Genomic DNA, 20,581 nt, shown 5'->3' with positions numbered 1-20,581 from the left:
TCATGGTTTTATGTTTTCCCCCTTTTCTAGCATGGTACCAGCTGCGAAGAGATTCTCTTTGGGTTTTCTCTTTCTGGTCATATTTGCAATATTCAGTCCTCATTATCAAGAGAGCTACTACATGACGGATGAGTATGATGTGAGTTTTCACATTTCAATGTTAAATGAGCTTTCATGTTGCTTTCATTGAGTCTTTTTTTCTCTCCGCAGGCTCAACCATTCTGGTATCGCTGCGTCTTCATCATGATTTGGGCGAAAATCATATTGTATAAATATGTCTGCTGCTGGCTCATAGCTGTAAGTGGTAACAAGCATCTGCGTGATTTCGATCATGGTTTTTTAATGAAGTCGGATGGAAAGATGACTTTTACAAGAAAAGTAGAAGTCATGCTAGGTTTGTGATATTTAGCTTGTGGGTGAAATTTTAGCATGAACTTAAACTTTGCCACTTCACTGGTGAACTAGAAACTTGACCTCCAACCTTTTTGCAACACTTGCTGTGAAGAAAATAAAGAAGCAATGTAAGGATATATCCATTATTAACTCAGTCACTGCCATTGACGGTGATTGAGAGGGTTAGCAGTGAGAAATCGTGCAACTAAGGCAGTCAATGAGTTAGATGCATTATGGTATTTGAGCAGCAGTCACAAATGATGCCCCACTTTTTTTTTTCAATACATGAATTTCTTTCCTCTTTTAGTGGTTTTTATGTAACTATTCCTCCTCCACCTTGAATCAAAAATGGTGCAGTTGTGTTGGATACGTCACTGATGCAGGTAGACCAACAAAGCAGCTCTCCAGGTTTTTTCCCACCCTTTTGTTAACAGTTCAGCCTTGGCGCAGGTCTTTTGTCATCTTGGGTACTATTATGTAGCCTTAGTACATAACGGGTAGAACATGAGAAATGACTCTCTGCATGATGTATTGCAGTTTTATAACACGAAAGTTTGTAGAGGTACACATCACCAATTTCAAGAAAATACAATATAGATTCTTTGGACGTTTGGTATCTGTCTGCTATGATTCGATTCAAGGGTGATAGACATCCAATCCAGATTAGACGTTGATCGCTGTCAATGGCACTGAAATGTGATTGTTCAATCAATGCCAGCCTGGTAACATGGATTTAATGTTGAGCGTAGTCAGTGGCAGTGAATTCAGTAAAATCTGTGATATTACGAGAATAATGTTTATTCTTCAGAGATTATTTGTAATATTGTAAAATACGAGTAATCAGACCGATATCATTTTTTGCGTCCATAAACCGAATCCACTACTCAGCTGTGTGTCATCAGGTGATGCTGTACTGATAGAACATTTATGAAAACCTATACAGTCCAAAGTATTTTTTGTATAATTTATTATATAATTGCTATATTGAATTGGTCATACACTGCTTAACAACCTTTCTTCTTGTTATCGGCGACAATAAATGAATGAACTTCTCTAAAACCTGAGACTTAAAATCTTCTCAGTCCACTTTTTTTTTTTTTGATGGTTCAATTTGACTGATTAAGTCTACAGTCAGTGCCATTATAATGTACCGCATTAGTATATTAGTTTAACTCATGTGCTAATCATTTATGCTAATCGAGGACACAAGTTTGCTTATCTAGTTTTGCCAGTTTTCTAACAAAGCTATTTATATAGATGCTCATATTCATGTCGGTGTCCATAAAACTTCAAATCCTGGCTTGTATTATCGTTTACATATACATTTACCACACATTTAAAGTACTGGCTCATAAATCAGAAATATGAACAAAATGAGCACATTCAACAACACTTACTAGGATAAAACCCTTCTTAGACACTTATTTCAATTTTCTTCTTCTGTTGTTTCTGCTTGGGGAGGGCAACCGGTAGTTGGAAATTAAATCTCGAAGAGTACATATTGAGCAGTATCGGCGTATTATTTTCTATGTATATACTTGCAGATACTAGGGATGCAACGATATAGTTAAGTCACGGTTCGGTACGATTTTCAATACGAGGGACACGATTTTCGATTCGATTCAATACATTTAATGCTCTGAAACAAAAAATACAAGTGTTTTTTGTTTGTTTATTTTGCTAACAAGCAAAAATAACAATGGCACCATATAAACACGCATTATAGTGCATACCGTATTTTTCTGTCTATAAGTCGCAGTTTTTTTCATAGTTTGACTGAGGGGTGCGACTTATACTCTGGAGCGACTTATGTGTGAAATTATTAACATATTATATCATTTCACATGTTATTTTGGTGTTTTGGAGTGACACTGATGGTTTGGTAAACTTGTTAGCGTGTTCTTTATGCTATAGTCATCTGAATAACTCTTAATAGCTACTTTACGTTAACATACCGGCCACGTTCGCATTTCTTTGTTCATGCATCATGTAACATTATCATACTGTACACTTATTCAGCATGTTGTTCTCTCTTGTATTTATATTTCAAATTGCCTTTCAAGATGACATATCTGTTGTGTGTGTTGGATTTTATCAGGTAAATTTCCCTGAAAATTGCGACTTATACTCCGGTGCGACTTATATATATGTTTTTTTCCTCTTCGTCGGGCATTTTATGGTTGGTGCGACTTATACTCAGATGCGACTTATAGTCCGAAAAATACGGTAATATTTATGTGCTTACTTCTTACTGAGCAAAACATCCTATTAATGGTCTGAGGCCATCTGTGTTACGTAGTGAATTAACAATATTTGCAGCATTATCTATAGTCACTGGTATGGATTGATTTGGCCTGCTAAACTTCCTTTCAGTCATCGCGGTGTTTAATTCATCGATGTAGTGTATGGACTACCCGTCCCATGATCACTCAGGGCTCACGCAGCCAATGGCATAGGACTTGGTTTGGGGTTTGGGTCTAACGTAGCATATCTAGATTGCTATTTCATGATATCTAATGTGCGCGCGAGAGTGTTGCCGGTAGAGCAGGGCGGTAAACCAAAAATTTACCGGCACCGAAATTCTTCACGATGACCGACGTAATTTTGACCATGTCGGTAAATTCGGTAATTTAATAAAACAAAAAAATATAGTCTTTTCATCCCGCTTTGACTCTGTGTTGTTCGGCTATGTTCATTCCCCTTTAAGAAAGCAGACAGTGTGCTTACGTATGGAGTCACGTGGTTTTCAGGAAGCCAAACAAACAGAAGCCCGGTAGGCTAACGCTAGCGGCTAACGCCTCAAGTGAACGGGATGGAGTCGGGCTTAAGTTAGCTTCGCCAAACTTTCACCCGACATTAAGTAAACTCTTGTTGGGTTCCAGACGGGCTTTCACCTGCTGTCCTCCCTAGTTCTCACAATATCAGGAGAGGATGCTTTCAGTGCTTTCTTATGGTAGCCAAGCCACAGGCTAACGCTAGCGGCTAACAGCGGCTACAATTGAACGTGAAAGAGTCGGATAGCGGCTCTAACCTTGTCGAAACGGCTGAAATTAATGAGTGTACTGGGCACGGACTTCATGTAGCAATCATCATGTCGCGTTATTTGGCATCTCTGTGTGATTTCTCTGAAAGCTTTCATGATGGTAAAGCACTGCCACTCAGCATAAAGTATAATCCAACAGTGAAGCCTATATATAATATGACAGTTTAATGGCCACAGCTATTTTTCTGTATGTGTTTGCTTTATTCTGCCATCATAAAACCTTAAATGTTTCATTGGCATCAGAGCAATACAGCTTTAATCTGGTTGTGTCTGTGTGGGGGTGCATGTATTAAAAAATGTTTCGGGGAAAAAAAAAAACTGAAACCTTGACGTAAACACTTGTGTTGAATAATTATGTCACAGCAGCCATTTCCAATAAGTTGTCTGAAGTGTACTGTTAAAGCTGCAAGTCATTTGTGTTAGAATGACATGTTTGCACAGTTGTCATATTGATTTTTATAATGTTGTACATTTTTCAAGTCATACAAGTTGTTATAAATGTTATCACTAGAATTCTTATTGTTTACAAGATTTTTTTTAATACTGAATGTTTAGATTGCATGTGCAATTGTTAAATTGAAAGCTGGTTAAATAAATTTAACGAGAAACGGTTAATTTGTATTCAATGCATTGATTCAAATTTTCAAATTATATAACAGTCCGCTTGGGTGAATTTATCGTCATTTATCGTTATCGAGGTAAATCTGCTCAATTTATCGTGATACGTACTTAAGGCCATATCGCCCAGCCCTAGTTGCCGGGCATTAAAAAAAGTTAACACCACAGAAGTCACGTCTGCTCATTACTGCACAACACCAGCATTTCACAATCGACTTTCATAAACAAAACGAGTTGTAAGTACTGTGCTCTTAGTTTGCCACTCATTGTTCATCATGTAACCGTCAGATAGCTCTCAGTGTCGTCCCGGGGTGTCCAGCTGAGGCAATGCGTTAAATGCGTCAAATATTTTAACGTTATTAATTTCAAAACATTAATTACCGCTCGTTAACGCGATAAATTTGACAGCACTAATTACTATATTACTCAAGATGGATCAGATGTCTGTCGCCGTCAATAGCACTGAAACATGATGTTTCAATGCCATCCATTCCAGGCTTATTGCTGTCAATGGCAGTGAACGAGTTAAATGGTGGGTTAATAGAAACCCAGTTTTAGTTCAGCCATAGTGGATGTCGTTTATCTTTGTAAAGGCAGTAGAGTTGATTCAACTCATGTTGAAGACTTTTTTTTTTTTTTAAATGTACTCAATTCATATTAAAACACTTTTAAATAGTTGATAAGCGGAGTGACAATCACTCCACAAATCTCTCTGCAGCCACTCAAACATGCATGCTTTTATTAGCAGCACATGAAGCGAGCCTCCTGCTAGGTGCTCCCTGCTGTGATTCAACATAGACAAATTACACTGCCTTGACACACTGATGTGGTTTATGCAGGAGGGTGTGTGCATCTTGACTGGGCTGGGTTACAACGGCATAAAGGATGGCAAACCCCAGTGGGACGCCTGCGCCAACATGAAGGTGTGGCTCTTCGAGACCACGCCACTCTTCGGGGGAACCATCGCATCCTTTAACATCAACACCAACGCATGGGCAGCCAGGTCAGTGCAGTGCCTGGGAAAAATAAAGTGAATTATTTACTGTTACTGATAGCTGAAATATTGATGAAGCTAATCTAGGCTTTAAAAGGAACTCGTTAATATACGGATTCTCTTTTCATCCTTCTGTGAATTTAAATGAGTTTGTCAGTTCGATTTGAACTGGGAGGGCTAGCAGGAAATGAACATGGATTTGATGTCTATCATCGTCAATGGCAGCCAATGAGTTAACTGAAATAAAGAAAAACTATGATTAAAAAAAATACCTCAAAACAAACTAAAACATTTTGAAATTGAAGACACTAACCCCCCCTTTTAAAAAATATTTTGTAGACATTCTTTTAACAACAAAATTCAAAATCAATTAAAAAATGTTAAAAATGTTTCTCTTTTTTTTTCCAATGTATTTTTTTTAAATCCATTGCTTTGGATATGGATATGAAAAAAAAAACACTAAAAAAGAGAAAATAATAAAAACTCTCAATCTCCCTATTAAATTGAATTAAAACTTAAACCAAATAGATAAAAATAAACAAATATAACTCGACTAAAATGAATGATCTAAAACTATTAACAACCTTGCCTACTAGTAAGACAATCTGAATAAGATAACAAACTAGCAAGTCTAGTGTGTTGGTGGAATCAATTGTTTTTCTTGTCGTTTTTCAAGGCAGTGACGTACACTACAACTAGGGTTAGGCATCGTTTGAAGTTGAACGGTTCCGATTCCACGTTTCGATTCCGGTTTCAAACGATTCTCGATTCCGATTCTTTTAATAGGCAGGGTAAAAAAATTACATAGTTTATATTAATTTGTCACAGGGCTATTTTTTAACTTGTACTGCACTGTAGTGCACTTTCACAAGGATGTTTATTTTTGAAAAGCTCACAAAGAAAACATTTACACATATTATTGTGCCTATGTTTTAGAGTGTCTTATTCTGCAGGCCTTTTTACATGTTATTGAGCTCCCACTGATGGGCTAACCTGGTGCAGAATATCAAACAAGCAAAAAAAACTTGTAAAACACAGTCCAGATTAGCAGCGGGTACAGTATAAAATCAGAAACAGTTTCTGTTGAGGAAAATGATCATATCTGCCTTCTCAGGCAGTAAGCATGAGCACTCTGGACTTGGAGTGGGAACCTCTTGGTACCTCACGATACGATACAATTTGCTATACAAAGCTCACGACAACGATGATCTGACGATATGGCGATACAACGATTATCGATACATTTGTAGAATGCCTAGAATTCCTAGAATGATTTTCTGACCAACAACTAATAAACAGAAAATCAAGCTGCTGCTGTGAATTGGAATGAGTTTATCACTAGCAGACGTCCAATACATTTGAAATGGGAGGGTGGCAACAAATGAACATTCGTTCATTCGCTGCTATCCCTTCCACTTCAAACAGATTGAACGTCGATCGCCGTCAGTGGCAGCCAATGCCAGGCAATGAGGTAATTTTGGGCCATTTAAGGTCGTTTACCTGTTGATGTTCAGTTACTTCCTGTTGATTTTGGGGTATTTTATGGATCACTTCCTGTTGATTTTGAGTTACAGAACAGGAAATGACCTGGGAATCACCCAAATGAATAGGCAGTGACTCAAACTCAACAGGAAATGACCTATAAATGCCCTAAAATGAACCGCAAGTGACCTGTAAATGCCCTGAAAACCCTCAGTATAAATGGATTGGGCTTCGTGCACCGTCAATGCAGCCTTAGAGTTAAATGAGACACTATTATGGTGGAAGATTTTGGTAACAACTTTTGTTGGTTCCTTTTTATTTTATTTTTTAGATATTGACACCTTTTTAAAACGATATCTTGATTCTTGGAAGGAGCATATCGATAACCTTTTGGGATACAAAGTATCACGATATATCACGAGTTTGATATTTTGTCACACCCCTATTATGGACAGATAGTCTCCTGCAGTGGAGAACACACGTTCACTGGGTGTAGATGAAGCTTCAAAGCACAGATATGAGAAAGCGAGAAGAAGTTGCAAATATTACTTAGGGGTGAGGTAGTTGTATGACGCTATTTAAAGTACGTAGATGCTTGTATAGCTACACTAACCTGACGTAATAAAACGACTTATTCTCGTACTATTCCATCCACCCATCCATCCATCCGTCCCACCCACCGCTTAATCCGGGGTCGGGTCGCGGGGGTAGCAGAAGACGGACGTAATTTATTGTTTTACTTACCTGGTTCTGACTGGTTCGAGGACCAGCGCAGCGTCTCAAATACACGACACTCAGCTAATCATATTGGTCGTGCAGCCACCTTTGCATGATTTGCTGTGTTGCAAATGTTGCACTGAGCTGACTGGTCATTTTTCTTTGTGAAGTTGAGGCAAACTTTTGAGCGCCACCGCACCGTATCCATGATTGAAATCAAGTTGCAATGCACAAACACATGCTTCATGTGGCTTCTTCTTCGTGGTGTTCGGCAGCTATTTTTTTTCCCGATCGGCGGTCAGGGCATCGAAATTTGGAATGGAAATTTAAAAATTCAAACGGTTCCGGGAGAATCGGACTGTTAGTCCTGGATTCCATCGAGGCTCGATGCTCAATGCCCAACTCTACTAACAATAACTCATTGGGTAAGGAAAATTATAGTGCCTTGATTAGATTAATCTTGCTCTTTACAATGTGACAATTAATGTTGAAAGGCTGGGAAGTGCTTTTGAAAAAAAAAATCAGAAAATAGTGGACGGTAAAACCCACAAATGTTAAATCTGTGGTGGTTTGCATTGCAAAGCATCCCCACAATAATAAAACTGACCAGCATGTCACTATATCACCCACAAAGAGCAGCCAGGGTTTAATGAAAACATAGTGCAGCATAAATGTAACTCGACACTTAATTAAGACACACATTCAACAAACTACAGGTAACACAAACACACTAATAGGGATTAACTTCCTTATTATGGTTAAAGTTCAAAACCGCATGGTGCAATGCAGACGAGATACTCCACTGCATCACTACTACTTCCAAGCATCCTTTGTGTTTTTTCCCACCTCGTCAATAGTTGTACAAAATCAAGCTAAACATAGCGCTATTCATAGATTTGGTTTTGCTTCATCTGTTTTGAGTGCCAGGAAAGATTGATCTTTGCGCATTTCATTTCTTCTCATATTCACTGTTTTGCTAAACTACATGGCAATTTACCAGTATTGGGAGATGCTGATTGTTGAATAAAATTATCTGTGCATGAGTTATTCTCACTTACTCCTCGGGAGAATAAACCAATAAACTTTTTAAAAGAAAGAAATACAAACAGCTTGCTCACCTTGCAGCAAAGAAGGTGTGAGAAATTGAAGAGAAAGTAGGCGTTAGCCTGCAGTTTATTTTGAATTGTTCAGTCATAATTCAAGAGGCAGCAGGTCCAATAAATTGTTTTGTCCAGGCAAGAGAAGCTACCATTTTTATTTGTTTACCAGGCAAGTGTTCAAGCGGCTGAAGTTCTTGGGCAACAAGATGCTCTCCCATTTGTCCACTCTGCTCTTCTTGAGCATATGGCACGGTCTTCACTCGGGTTACCTCATGTGCTTTTCCATGGAATTCTTCATCATCACTGTAGAGCGAAAGGTACACTTCTTAGCAAACCATCAGCGTGTGATTCATTTTATTTCATATTTGGACCGTTCAAAAAAATAATTCCCTCTGTTTGCCTCATTTAAACCATCTCAACCTTTTAATGAAGAGACTTCTGCTTCTTGCTCTTAAGTGACTAAAGCGTATTGATCTAATGGACCGTCTGGTTAAATGCACCTATTATTAAATATTGACTCATGTCTTAATTTGGCAGCAGCCCACATTAAGAAACAAAGGCATTACTGGTGTGTGTTTAATTGTGTGCTTTTTCGTGGCAGTATCAGGCGCTGGTGCGGGATAGTCCAGTGTTGACCAGTTTGGTCAACGGCCCACTTTACCCGCTCCTCTACATTCTCCAACAGTTCATCCACTGGCTCTTCATGGGCTACGCGCTGGTGCCCTTCTGCATCTTCACCTACGACAAATGGCTGAAGGTGCGTCTCAAGCAAATAAAATACACATTTTGTGATAAAACATTGATTTTAGTTGAGCTGTGGGAAAGGTGTGATATGGTTTAGGGATGTCCCCAATCCAGTCACGTGAACGGAAATCAGGCCCAATCACATAGACCAGGGTTCACTAAATCCGGACCTCGGAGCCACTTTTCCTGTCATGTTTTCCATGTCTCCCTCCTCCAACACACCTGAATCGAATAATCAGGATCATTATCAGGCTTCTGGAAAGGTTGCTGATGACATAATCATTTGATTCAGGTGTTCAGGTGTGTTAGGGGAGAGAGACGTGGAAAACACGACATTATAGATGGCATCAAGGTCCAGATTTGGTGAACCCTGACAGACTTTCAGATAGGGCTGCAGCTATCGATTATTTTATTAGTCGATTAATCGATAAAGTAGTTAGTTCGAATAATCGAGTAATTGGATAAGAAACATGAACAGTTAAAATACCTGAGCTGAGCCCAAACAGTATAAAAAATAAATGAGGATCTATGTACATCAAAAGAACAATTGGCTAACTTACATAGCCAAACTCCGCTAGCTTAAATGCTATAAAATGCTAAAGTTTTTTTACAATGCTCTTAACAAATGGTTCAGACTCATATTCCCACAAAAAAACGGCTAAATATACCTATAAATTTAATTACGAATGCATTAAAAAGCATTAGCCCAAACATAAACTTTGCTCACGTTGGTCTTAACAGGGAGCAGTTGGATTCAACCATGTGAAATGAGGCAGACCAGAGGGCAGTGTATCCACCCTAATCAATAAAACTAAATGTATACACTTTCAAAATAAACCATTCCAACACCACTTTAATTAAACGAATGCCCGAAGCAACACAATTTAATTTGAATATTTTTTTCTAATCGAATACTCGAGTTAATTGATTAATCGTTGCAGCACTACTTTCAGATGATCGGAATCGGTTGAGAAAGCGCTGGTTTTTAAAATGTATTTATTTCAGTGCATCAACGATCAATCGATTACTCAAGTAATTCGATTAGAAAAAAAGCTTTGAATCAAATTTTGCTGCTTCGAGTATTCGTTTAATTAGAGTGGCGTTATAATGGTTTGTTTTGAAAGTGTTTGCATTTACTTTTGTTGATTTAGGTGGATACACTGCCTTCGAGTGGCAACAGTAAATATGACATAACTCATTGAACATGGCTGAATCCAACTGCTCCCTGTTAAAACCAACATAAGCTAATGTTTTTTTTTTCTGCTTCATAATTTAGTTTATAGGTATTTATAGCTGTTTTTTGCGGGAACATGTGTTTGAAGGATTTGTTAAGAGTATTGTAAAAAAAAAAAAAAAAAAATTGCATTTATAGCATTAAACCTAGCGGACTTTTGCCATGCATGTTAGCCAATTGTTCTTTTGTTGTACTTAGATGGTCATTTAATACCGTTTGAGGCTAAGCTCAGGTATAGTAATTTATTTTTTAACGAAAGTGCAATTCTGCATGTTTGAAGAAACATTTGGAGATATTATTTTGTGTTTGCATTAAATGCACTTTTGAAAGTGCAATTTTAGCAAGCCATTCTTTTACATCTCCTAAAATTAACTGCAACCTTAATTTATTTTCATTCTATCCCAGCTAACTGCAGCCAGTAGGCGGGGTACACCCTGAATTGGTTGTCAGCCAATCACAGGGCACAATGAGACATACAACCATTTACGCACACACTCATACCTACTGTTTTTGGGATGTGGTAAGAAACTGGAGTCCCCGGAACAAACCCACGCAGGCAAGGGGAGAACATGCACACTCCACACAGAAAGGAGCCCTGGATTGACCCTTGACCTCAGAACTGTGAGGCAGACTTGCTAACCACTCGGCCAACGTGCCGCCTAATTTTTTTAAATTTTATTTTTTAATCTCAAGTTATACAAAGCAACAAAATATTTCATATGTAAAAGGATAGTGCCAAAAGAAACAAAAATGTTGATGTTTTATACTACACAACATCACAACACAGGCGGAAATAGCAGAAGTAAACACTGTTGGAAGGCGAATGATTTTGTAGCAGGAAGCTAACAATAAGATAGCATTGTGGTAGTATGGAAACATTTTACATTTGGATGCATTTTTTTTTTTTCTCCTTAAAACATTGCTGAGGTATCGGATCGGGACTCTGTATCGGCAGATACTAAAAATCAAGTGCTCAAAACATCCCTACACAAAAAAATTACAAGTGTTCATTTAACTCGGACAGTTAAAATCAACACTCTTTCTGAGTTATAATTATATAATTCTCACGGATTCTGAGTTAATGTTACACTTTGGAAAGTTTTAATATTTTAACTCAATAATAGTGTTAAATATCTAACATTGTCAGTGTTGTTGAACAACACATTAAGTGTACTTTTTAAGACTAAAGACTGAGTGTTGTTGTTGTTGTTTTTTAAAACATTAATGGTGTTGATTTATGACACATGAAAGTGCATTTTAATACTAAATTATGTTATTTTTTTACAGTAGGAGTGTTAATTATATATACATTGTATTAGGGATTTCCCGATCCGATCACGTGATCGGAAATCGTGCCGATCGTGCCATTTTTCAGTGGGTCGGAATCGGGTGATAAGGATCGTGTTTTTAATTCAAAATATATATTTGTTTTTCTGTTTCATGCTCGTACGGCCTCCCGCCCTCCATCCTGCTAAGCAGTGCGACTAAACTGATTTTCTTGGTCACCAGTGCAGCTGCCGTTTGGTACTTTAAGTTATCGATGATTGATATGTTTGTAGCTTTGATCTGGCGAGAGAAGGCTCTGTAACGCTACGATCACAGGCACAAATGTGTTAATCATCATTGAGCTTGTTACACACTCGCGGGAGTGTGCTGTGGCAACTCATTTCATTGTGGAATTGAGAGGCTGTTCTCGACAGCGTGAGCGTCAAAGCGTGAGTGAATTTGAGTGGACGCACTCAATGAGCAATTTAACAAAGAAAAGCATTTTTCTATGTTATTCTTGTTATGCTACATTATGAAGGTGGCATGGTGGGTGGCCACAGTGGTTAGCATATCCACCTCACAGTTCTGGGATTTTGGGTTCAATCCCAGCTCCGGCCTTCACTGTGACCGTTTCCTGCGACCTTCGTGAGGATAAGCGGTTCAGAAGATGAATGAATTATATGAATTTTATGGAGATAGATTAAAAGTATGGCATTAAAGGTGATACAATGAAAAATGTGGGTGCGCCCATCTGGTGCTGATGCACCTTAAGAAAAAGGTTGGGCACACCAATGCAAAAAGTGTGGAGCCTTGGCAAAATATATCGCATTGATAATTTTTTCCAATATCGTGCAGGCCTAATTTATATTGTTTCCCTACTTTTTAAGGCCTAAAAAGTGAAAAAAAAAAAAAAAAAAAATCCAGAAATAAAATAACCTTTCCAAAAGAAACAAAAACATTCCCAGAAAAAGAGGAAGAGGAGGAAGTACTGTAAACTAAAGATGCCCCGATACCAATACTGGTATCGGTAGGGGGCGCCGATCCAACCCGAAATGGTGGTATCGGTATCGGCGAGTACCAACAAAGACGGCGCCGATACCATTTACCGGTCCAATATTATAACGTTTGACCGCAGCCTTTTTTTTTCCCTCCTGGCGCTCACTACACTCTGTCTCTGTGTTGTGTGATGACACGTGAACATCAAGCAGCTATCGCTATTGGCCTGCTCCAGACCAATGAGAGCGGGCCAATAGCCACTCCTAACCAATCACAAGGCAGCTTTTTCATATGGAGGAAACACAAACCAGGAGTAATGGCGACTGTCGGGAAGTATTTCAAAATAGAAATCCCGTCGATTAAAATCAATGACTGCATGCAAGATTTGCGGCCTGAAAGTTTTGAGATGTGGAGTTAAATTGGCCAATTTCAATACCTCGAACCTGATAAAACATTTGAAGACGAAATGTGAATGAACACAACGAGTTTGAGCGTGCAAGAGGAGGAGTGGTATCCAGAAGAAGGGCGCTGGACCGGAGCAACAATCTCTGGTCAGTTCACTACGTCTACTTTACTTTTATTGTGTTTCACTGAAAGAAATGCCGCAGTAATTTGGGAACTGTTTCCAAAGTAGGGTTGCCACCTTTCAGAAATAGAAATAAGGGAAAAAAGGAGGCTGTAGTCAATTATTATTACTTATAATTGTTAGCGTCCGCAAATGCGGAAACAAGGTGGGAACTCGAAGCAGACAACAAGCGGGGGATATGTACAAGGGCTTAATGATTGCAAACAAAAAATAACACGCGATCGCGGGATAGAAGAAATAACAAAAAGAGTCCGTGACAGTAGGTCGACGGAGCTCAATACTACAAACTCGAAAGTTAACTAAGACGATAGGCAGCGAGCCAAAAAGCTAAAATAAAAACATTCAAATACCTGCACAGGGTATAGGGTTACAAACGAGAGCAACACACTAGCAGAAAAAAAACAAATGCAGGGGCGTAACAAGCAAATGAAGCGAGACTATAGTGCGAGATGTCAAATGGCGATCAGCAAGGCAAAATACCTTCGAGATCACCCGTGCTTAAATGCTGCGCTGATGAGATTGGATTCAGGTGCGACGTCAGGAAAGCCCCCATGACCAGCCCAGCAACAAGACACAATCTAACCAGCAGCAGAATGTGCCAATAATATCATGAAAGTTGCACTGTTTGGCCTTTGAGAGGTTTAAAAAGGTTTATTCAGTTCATTCTGAGTTTATTATTATGAATTTATTTTTACTTTCTTACTGTTGGGCTAGCATTATACATGTTTTATTAATTTCATAAATGTAGCACTATTTTGGCCTTTGAGAGCCAAAGGTTTATTCAACTATTGTCTACTAGGGTTTAGTAGACTATTCACTTTGTACTAGTCTTTTTCCTATTTTGCAAAGGTAAGCAACAGCCTGACAAAGCCTTGATAGCAATGATTTCACATCCAATTATGTAGCTCTTTGGGAAAAAAAGAAAAAAAACAAATTATATATATATATATATATAAACGGGGTGGTCTCGGTATGGTATCGGTATCGGCCGATACTGCACAGCCAGGTATCGGTATTGGGGCCAAAAAATGGTATCGGTGCAACACTACTGTAAACAGTACAGTACTGTAACACGTTTGGAACTTTTGTTAAAAAAAACAACTTTTTTTCAGTATCGGATCGAGACTCCGTATCTCAGATTCTCAAAATCAGGTGACCCGGCCTTGGGTGCAAAAAATAAATGCGATCGGGACATCCCTAATATGTATTCATTCTGTTGTTGTTAAGGATTAGCAGGGGACCCAAGCGCAAAAAGCGGGGCAAACTGGCAGTTACGACCAACGTTTATTCAAGGTTTTAAGGGGTTGACAATATGTGCCAGGAGAAGCAGGCAGTAATACTATATCTGGGAAACAAAAAGCCAATCGAGCTCGATCGAGGACTCTCTGGATACTAGAGGCTGAATAAAGCTGGATTCAAAAACTCGTAGAGTTGAGTCGTTGATCTGTTGATGAAGTGAGATCGAGGACTGGTTTAAGTATGCTGTGGGTGATGATGGTCTGACACACCCACACACACTGGGAGGAGGAGTAGCGAGGCTCAGTTGTTTTCTGACACATGCACTTTATACCTCTGCTTGGGTTACATTTAACGTGCTATTAGTGTTTGTCTTCCACTGACTTAATTTACACCTCTCCGAGAGCGATCTTAACACTGTTAGTGTTAAATCAACACCCAAATCACCAAAAATCACCTCCAAATAATTTACACCTGAAAATCACATCTACAGATTTTGGTGGCAGCTAATGAGCGAATTCCGGTCTTTGTCAAAATGAATTGGAAATCATCCATCAATGGCACCGAAACATGAGCATTCACGGCCAATCCTCCCAGTTTAAATGAATTGAACATATATCGTTGTTAATAGCAGGCAATGAGTTGAGAACAGCAGTTTGCTGACATATAGTAAGTGCTGAACACGAGCGAGTAAATTGACATGCGTTCTTTTGGGACTTGTTTCTGAAGACGTAGGACAGAAATAGCATCGAAAGACTTGAAAATTGCATTTTCCAGTCTTCACAGAGGAAAATGAGGAATTGCTATGGGAATCAGAAGCAGGTGAGGAAAATAGCACCTTGCGGCAAGTGGGAAGGAAATCATTAAAACAATTAAACACCTTACTACTTAATTTTAACCCTTTTACTGCCTGTACCTTCTTTTCTTTCATTGTTCCTTGTTGAAGCTGCTGCTTTTTAGGGGAAATAAATATCAGTAAAAGCAAAAAGCACTACCAGAGTTAAAAGTTTTGATACCTGCTGAACTTTTAACCGCAGTTTGAACTCAGAGGCGTATTTTTCCCCAAAGCTTCAGAACGATTTTGCCCTCTGTCTCTGCTTTTGTGTTGCAGGTGTACTTCTCAGTGTACTTTTGCGGTCACGTCTTCTTCCTCGTAGCCTTTTTAATCATACCGTACCTGCGGAAGGCAATGGTGCCGAAGAAGGAAGGCAGCTCGCACAAGCAGGATTAAACGTTGGCTACAAAGGGGGCTGCTTGGTACAGTTTGTCCTCAAAAATATTTTATAATCTTACCCATTTATAATACTTGTAGGGAACATAATTTTTTGTTTAGTAAGGTCTAACAGCTGTTTTTAACAAAGTTTTTGATGAGAAATCAAACCTAATTTAGTTTTTCTGTAGCTCGATTCATAGCAACCCAGTTTTCTTTAAAAAAAAAAAAAAGAAAGAAAAATGCTGTACAATGTGTGCTTTTTAATTTTCTAAACTCATTCACTGCTATTGACAGTCATAGATGTACATTTTTATCATTTGATGATTCTTTTTTTTAGAAAGAAAATAAAAAACATGAAAAAAATATATAAATGAAATTTAAAAATCTTTAAAAATAAAATAAAAAGAGAAGCATGATTCTATTTTTTATATTAAGTACTGGTAAATTCAGAATTCCTAACAAAAATAAATTAAAAATGTAATTAATAGATGTTTAAAATAAGAGTAAAACATACTCATTCCATTCTAATTTCAAAATATAAAAGAATAATGTAAAAATGTGAAATAAAAAAGGAAAAACTTCAAATTAAAATGTAAAATAAAAGAGTGAAGCATGATTTATACACTTTGTAAAATAAGGAAATAATGACAAAAGTCATTTGAAATGTCATTTCTAGAAAGTAATTCAAAGGAAATATAAAATGAAAAAAAATTAATTTTTTTAATATAAATTTTACCTATATATAAATATGTAAAATATTTTTTAATTAACAAAAAGAAACATTATTATCTTAAATTATTTTTTAAAAATGTCAAAATAAAAAAAACACATGAATATTTATATTTTTTAATACTAAAGTGTATAAAAAATTAAGATAATGGAAAAAAATATCTTCAATTTTACAGATACATTTTGTAAATGATAAAACATTCAGTTGCTGCCTATCCTCCCAGTTAGAATTCATTATAGTCCATTAAAAATAATTACTTTAAAATTTTAATAATGAAACAAATAGACTTACTGTAACTACAACTGTTATTTATAAGTCACATTTTTCGGCTGTGATATGCAAGTGGTAACAAGTTTGTAAGCTTTGGGAAAAAAAAGTACTGCTATCACCATGCCAATTTCAGTTTTAATCAGCATTAAAATCTGACTCAACAGAAAATTATTTTGAATTGTTTCCTAAGTGTAATGTTTTTATGAATGGCGATTGCCACCTTTGGCCTACTAATATACAACTAAATTGCACTACTAAACCCAATTAGTACCAAAACAATGTTTTTTGTTTGTTTGTTTGTTTTGTTTTTAATTGGCCTGTTATTGTCATGAAAATTTCAAGTTTAAAAAATATACTTAATAAACTGTCACCTTGTTTCTTTTGCAGGTCAAAATGTGCCCTGAAGGGAACTGTGACTTTCCAGAGGAGTGGAACAGAAAATATTTTAAGGCCTTTAGTATATATATATAATATATACACATATGTCCATGTGAAAATAAATCTATATATTTTTGTGTAAAAAGTAAGGGAGCTTTTATAAACATTTTTGGATTAATGTTTACAGGAAACGACCAATGTGCCACATGGGCTAATTAAGGAGCCAGTTAAGGGCGACATCCTGTTTATTTTTTCGGTTCGTTAAATCCTCTTGCACTCAACAGTCACGGGTCTGGAGCCTGTCGTTGGCCCCTAATAATTATTTTTTTTGCCATGATTCTCCATTTCTCCAAACAAGAACAGCTGCGGCAAACCTTCACATGAGGTGGAAGCGAATCGTCAATGCACTTTTGGAATGTAACGATACAACTCTGCTGTCTCTCGCTTGGAAGAACAACAGTTGAACTGATAGGTGTTAATGTGTGAGGTCAACACAAAAGCACTGTAATACACGCTCGGTATCTCGCAAAAGTCAGCACAACTCTCACATCGTAAATATTTCATTCTCTCTCTTCATAGGACTACACTTAAAGAATAACACTATGCTATGATGGAAAATAGTCTGTTTCACGTTGAAATTTGCTGTCCACTTGACAAAAAGATGACATTTTGAAGGCACGATAATAATGTACTGTCTGCTCAAGGTGAGAAAATTTTAATAAATTTAGTACTCTCGTTGGATTCGAAGTCTTTTGCCATCAGTAGGTGTTTTTCATATAAATTTTGTTCTTTTGCTAACTACCACAGTACATACTTTGTGTGTAGGCATCAAAAATGAGTGAAACACTTCAATGAAAATGTCCAAAATTTTAAAATATAAGAACGTGAGAGCTGTACTCGCTTTTCTGAGATACTACTACATATTAGGGCTGGGCGATATCTCAATTATTTTCAATTTTTTAATGATTTCTTTTTTTGGGTTGTATGTACAGGGTGGGGCAGAGTAACTTGCTTATTTAAATTCTGCGCCCCGAAGCGATGGTTCCTCTGAGGGTGGTAGGGATGGACTTATTTGAGTGGGTGGGGCTTAAAGTTAGGTTCTTAACGTGCATTATTTATTTTGTGTTTATTTTTAAGGAATCCCAGTGAGCGTCATGGAGTGGACAAATTGGAACGTGATTTTGCTGTTGATGCATTTTTTTTTTTAAATCGGTCACTCAATTGTCCCAATGCAACGTGCATTCCGTAGACATTTCAATATTGCCCCCTGTTCCACACTCATCTGGTTCAGTGTTGGCAGGAAACACTCATTGATCATGTTGACATAACGGTCAGATGTCACTGATAATTTTTGTTCGTTTTCTTCAAAAACCATGGGCCAATTATGCCAACTCCAGATAGTGCACGCCAAACACACATCCTCTACACGTATAGCGTGTAGAGGATGTTGAGGAATTTCTTTGGGGTTTTCAGGACTCCAATAGCGCATGTTTTGCTTATTAACAGATCCTTAAAAACGGAAGTGAGCCTCATCACTTGTTGTTAGGCAAGCCCAAAATCGCCTCACATGCATTTTCACGAGCAATAAAATCCGTGGAATAAGTTCTTGCACCATAACTAAATTGTAGGGATGAAATTTCAAGTCTTTATGGAGGATTCATCTCACAGAACGAGCAGACAACCCAAGAGGAGATGCGTGTTTGCGGGCAGACCGTTGGAGAGATTTCAAAATGGATTGTCTCACCGCGTCAATGTTTTGGGGTGACCTTGCTGTTCATGGAATACCAGGTTTCTTTTTCTTTACTCATCCGTTTCCCTGAAGTTTTTTCCCCATGAAACAAATGACTGCCGGCCAAGAACACGACCACGGGGGGCATTATTGAAATATCTACGGAATGCACGTTGCATTGTGACGATTGAGCGAACGCTTGAAAAAAAAAAGAAGAAAAAAAAGCATCAACAGCGAAAGCGCGTTCCAATTTCATCCACTCCATGATGCTCACTGGGGTTCCTGAAAAATAAACACAAAATAAATAACGCATGTTAAAAACCAAATTTTAAGCCCCACCCTCTAAAATAAGTCCACCCCTACCATCCTCTGAGCAAGCATCGCTTCTGGGCGCCAAATTTAAATAAGCAAGTTGCTCTGCCCCACCCTGTACAATGGTGCTGACCATTGTATATTAGCATTTAGGCTAGCAAGCATGCAAAATTGATTTTAACTTTTTTTTTTTTTTTTTTTGTGCACAAGTTCTAATTTTCTTTGCTATGTATATTTAGCTTTACAGTTTACCTCACCGGCAGTGTTATAAGCCGCCACTTTGGACTGTTCAAACCCCCCTCCCAAAATGTCCCCTATCTTTGATTAAAATCGTCCAGCCCTACTACACATCCACAACCGACTAAACATGGCCTTGTGTTTTTGACTGTTTTTACTGTTCTTCTGCTTGTGATTTGTTTTGTGAAAGACTTGATTTTATAGATGTTCAATGGAAATGTTTTGTAATTTGGAATAAGGAAATCACTCTCCCATCTATGGATGTTCTTTATTTAATTTTCAACATGTCTTTCAGTTGTGTTTTTGTGAGCAAAGTGGTGCAGTTTTGTTATTTAAATCTCTGTTTTCGGGAACAGTTATCACATCGAGAAGCAACCGGCCGAGGAACATTGTGTGCTTCACCTGTGCCGCCTCAGCTGGTGATGGCTGGGCACACAATGCATCTCATCCTCAACCCACCCTGCAGGGACTGCCTGTAGCCTGTCAATTTTTACAAACACCATGACTATGATTAATGCATATTTTAAGGTTTTTCTTTTGTTTTTTGCCTTACTTTAACCAATTGTACAAAATTTTCAAAGGAATGGGACAGACCCATGGGGGAATGTGATTTTTTTTTTAAATCAAAATGCAATTTTCTAATGTTGAATAATTAAAAAAAAACGTGCTGCATTTCAAAACTGATATGTCCTGGTCCCTTCTTGTGCTGTTATGACGTCATTTTGCAGTTGTGAGTGGAATAAATGCACTGATAGATTAAATGCACATTAATGTGACGTTAACACAACATGACGATGTGTTATTTTAGATGAGTGAAGGAAAAAAAAAAAAAAAAGTCGGAGACCCAGCGTACCACCGAGCTGCTGGGGGAGGACGTAGCCGGAGAAGGACGCAGTGTGGGCGGGTTAACGCACGCCGAGGGAGGGGAGAAGAGGGGACGCACACGCTAGTGTAACATCCCTCCTCAATCTCTCCTCCACAGCAGAGAAAACAAGGGCACCACTCCACTTGCACACACAAGCTTCCTCTTCGTTCCCCCCTTCCCCGACCTCCATCCATCTAACACCACCGGGCGAGCGTTCTAGCCGAGGACGAAGACCTGAACGCGGGGACGAGGCAGGGGCGTGAGCGGTGGATGCTGTGAGACTTTAAAAAAAAAAAATTTAAAAACGCTGTGGGTACCGATCAAGCATCACTGCTGCAGCCGACAAGGTAATGTCACTACTTAATCATGATCATAATCGTGTTTGCTGCGACATTTTACCTTACTTTAACTTGGCAGCCATTATTGGAGGCTCATCTC

General features: G+C 38.1%; 2 protein-coding genes across 3 annotated transcripts in view; both read left to right on the top strand.

Annotated features, from left to right (window-relative positions):
- Window positions 1-18,828, top strand: part of lpcat3 (lysophosphatidylcholine acyltransferase 3) — a 48,896-nt gene extending 30,068 nt beyond the window's left edge. For both annotated transcript variants that reach the window (XM_057834715.1, XM_057834716.1), the window contains exons 7-13: window positions 31-139; window positions 211-297; window positions 4,894-5,057; window positions 8,517-8,664; window positions 8,949-9,104; window positions 15,521-15,666; window positions 17,010-18,828. In XM_057834715.1, the coding sequence (XP_057690698.1) occupies window positions 31-139; window positions 211-297; window positions 4,894-5,057; window positions 8,517-8,664; window positions 8,949-9,104; window positions 15,521-15,640 (784 nt within the window). In that variant the 3' untranslated portion in view covers window positions 15,641-15,666; window positions 17,010-18,828. The remainder of the gene's footprint in view (window positions 1-30; window positions 140-210; window positions 298-4,893; window positions 5,058-8,516; window positions 8,665-8,948; window positions 9,105-15,520; window positions 15,667-17,009) is intronic.
- A 1,341-nt stretch (window positions 18,829-20,169) lies between these two features.
- Window positions 20,170-20,581, top strand: part of clstn3 (calsyntenin 3) — a 72,424-nt gene continuing 72,012 nt past the window's right edge. Inside the window, exon 1 of the mRNA XM_057834709.1 lies at window positions 20,170-20,490. The gene's annotated coding sequence lies outside the window, so the exon portion shown is untranslated. The remainder of the gene's footprint in view (window positions 20,491-20,581) is intronic.

This window comes from Corythoichthys intestinalis, chromosome 4 (assembly GCF_030265065.1).
Source record: "Corythoichthys intestinalis isolate RoL2023-P3 chromosome 4, ASM3026506v1, whole genome shotgun sequence".
NCBI classification, from domain to species: Eukaryota; Metazoa; Chordata; class Actinopteri; order Syngnathiformes; family Syngnathidae; genus Corythoichthys; species Corythoichthys intestinalis.
Note: the sequence above shows the minus strand (reverse complement) of the source record. Positions and strands in the feature narration are given on the sequence as shown.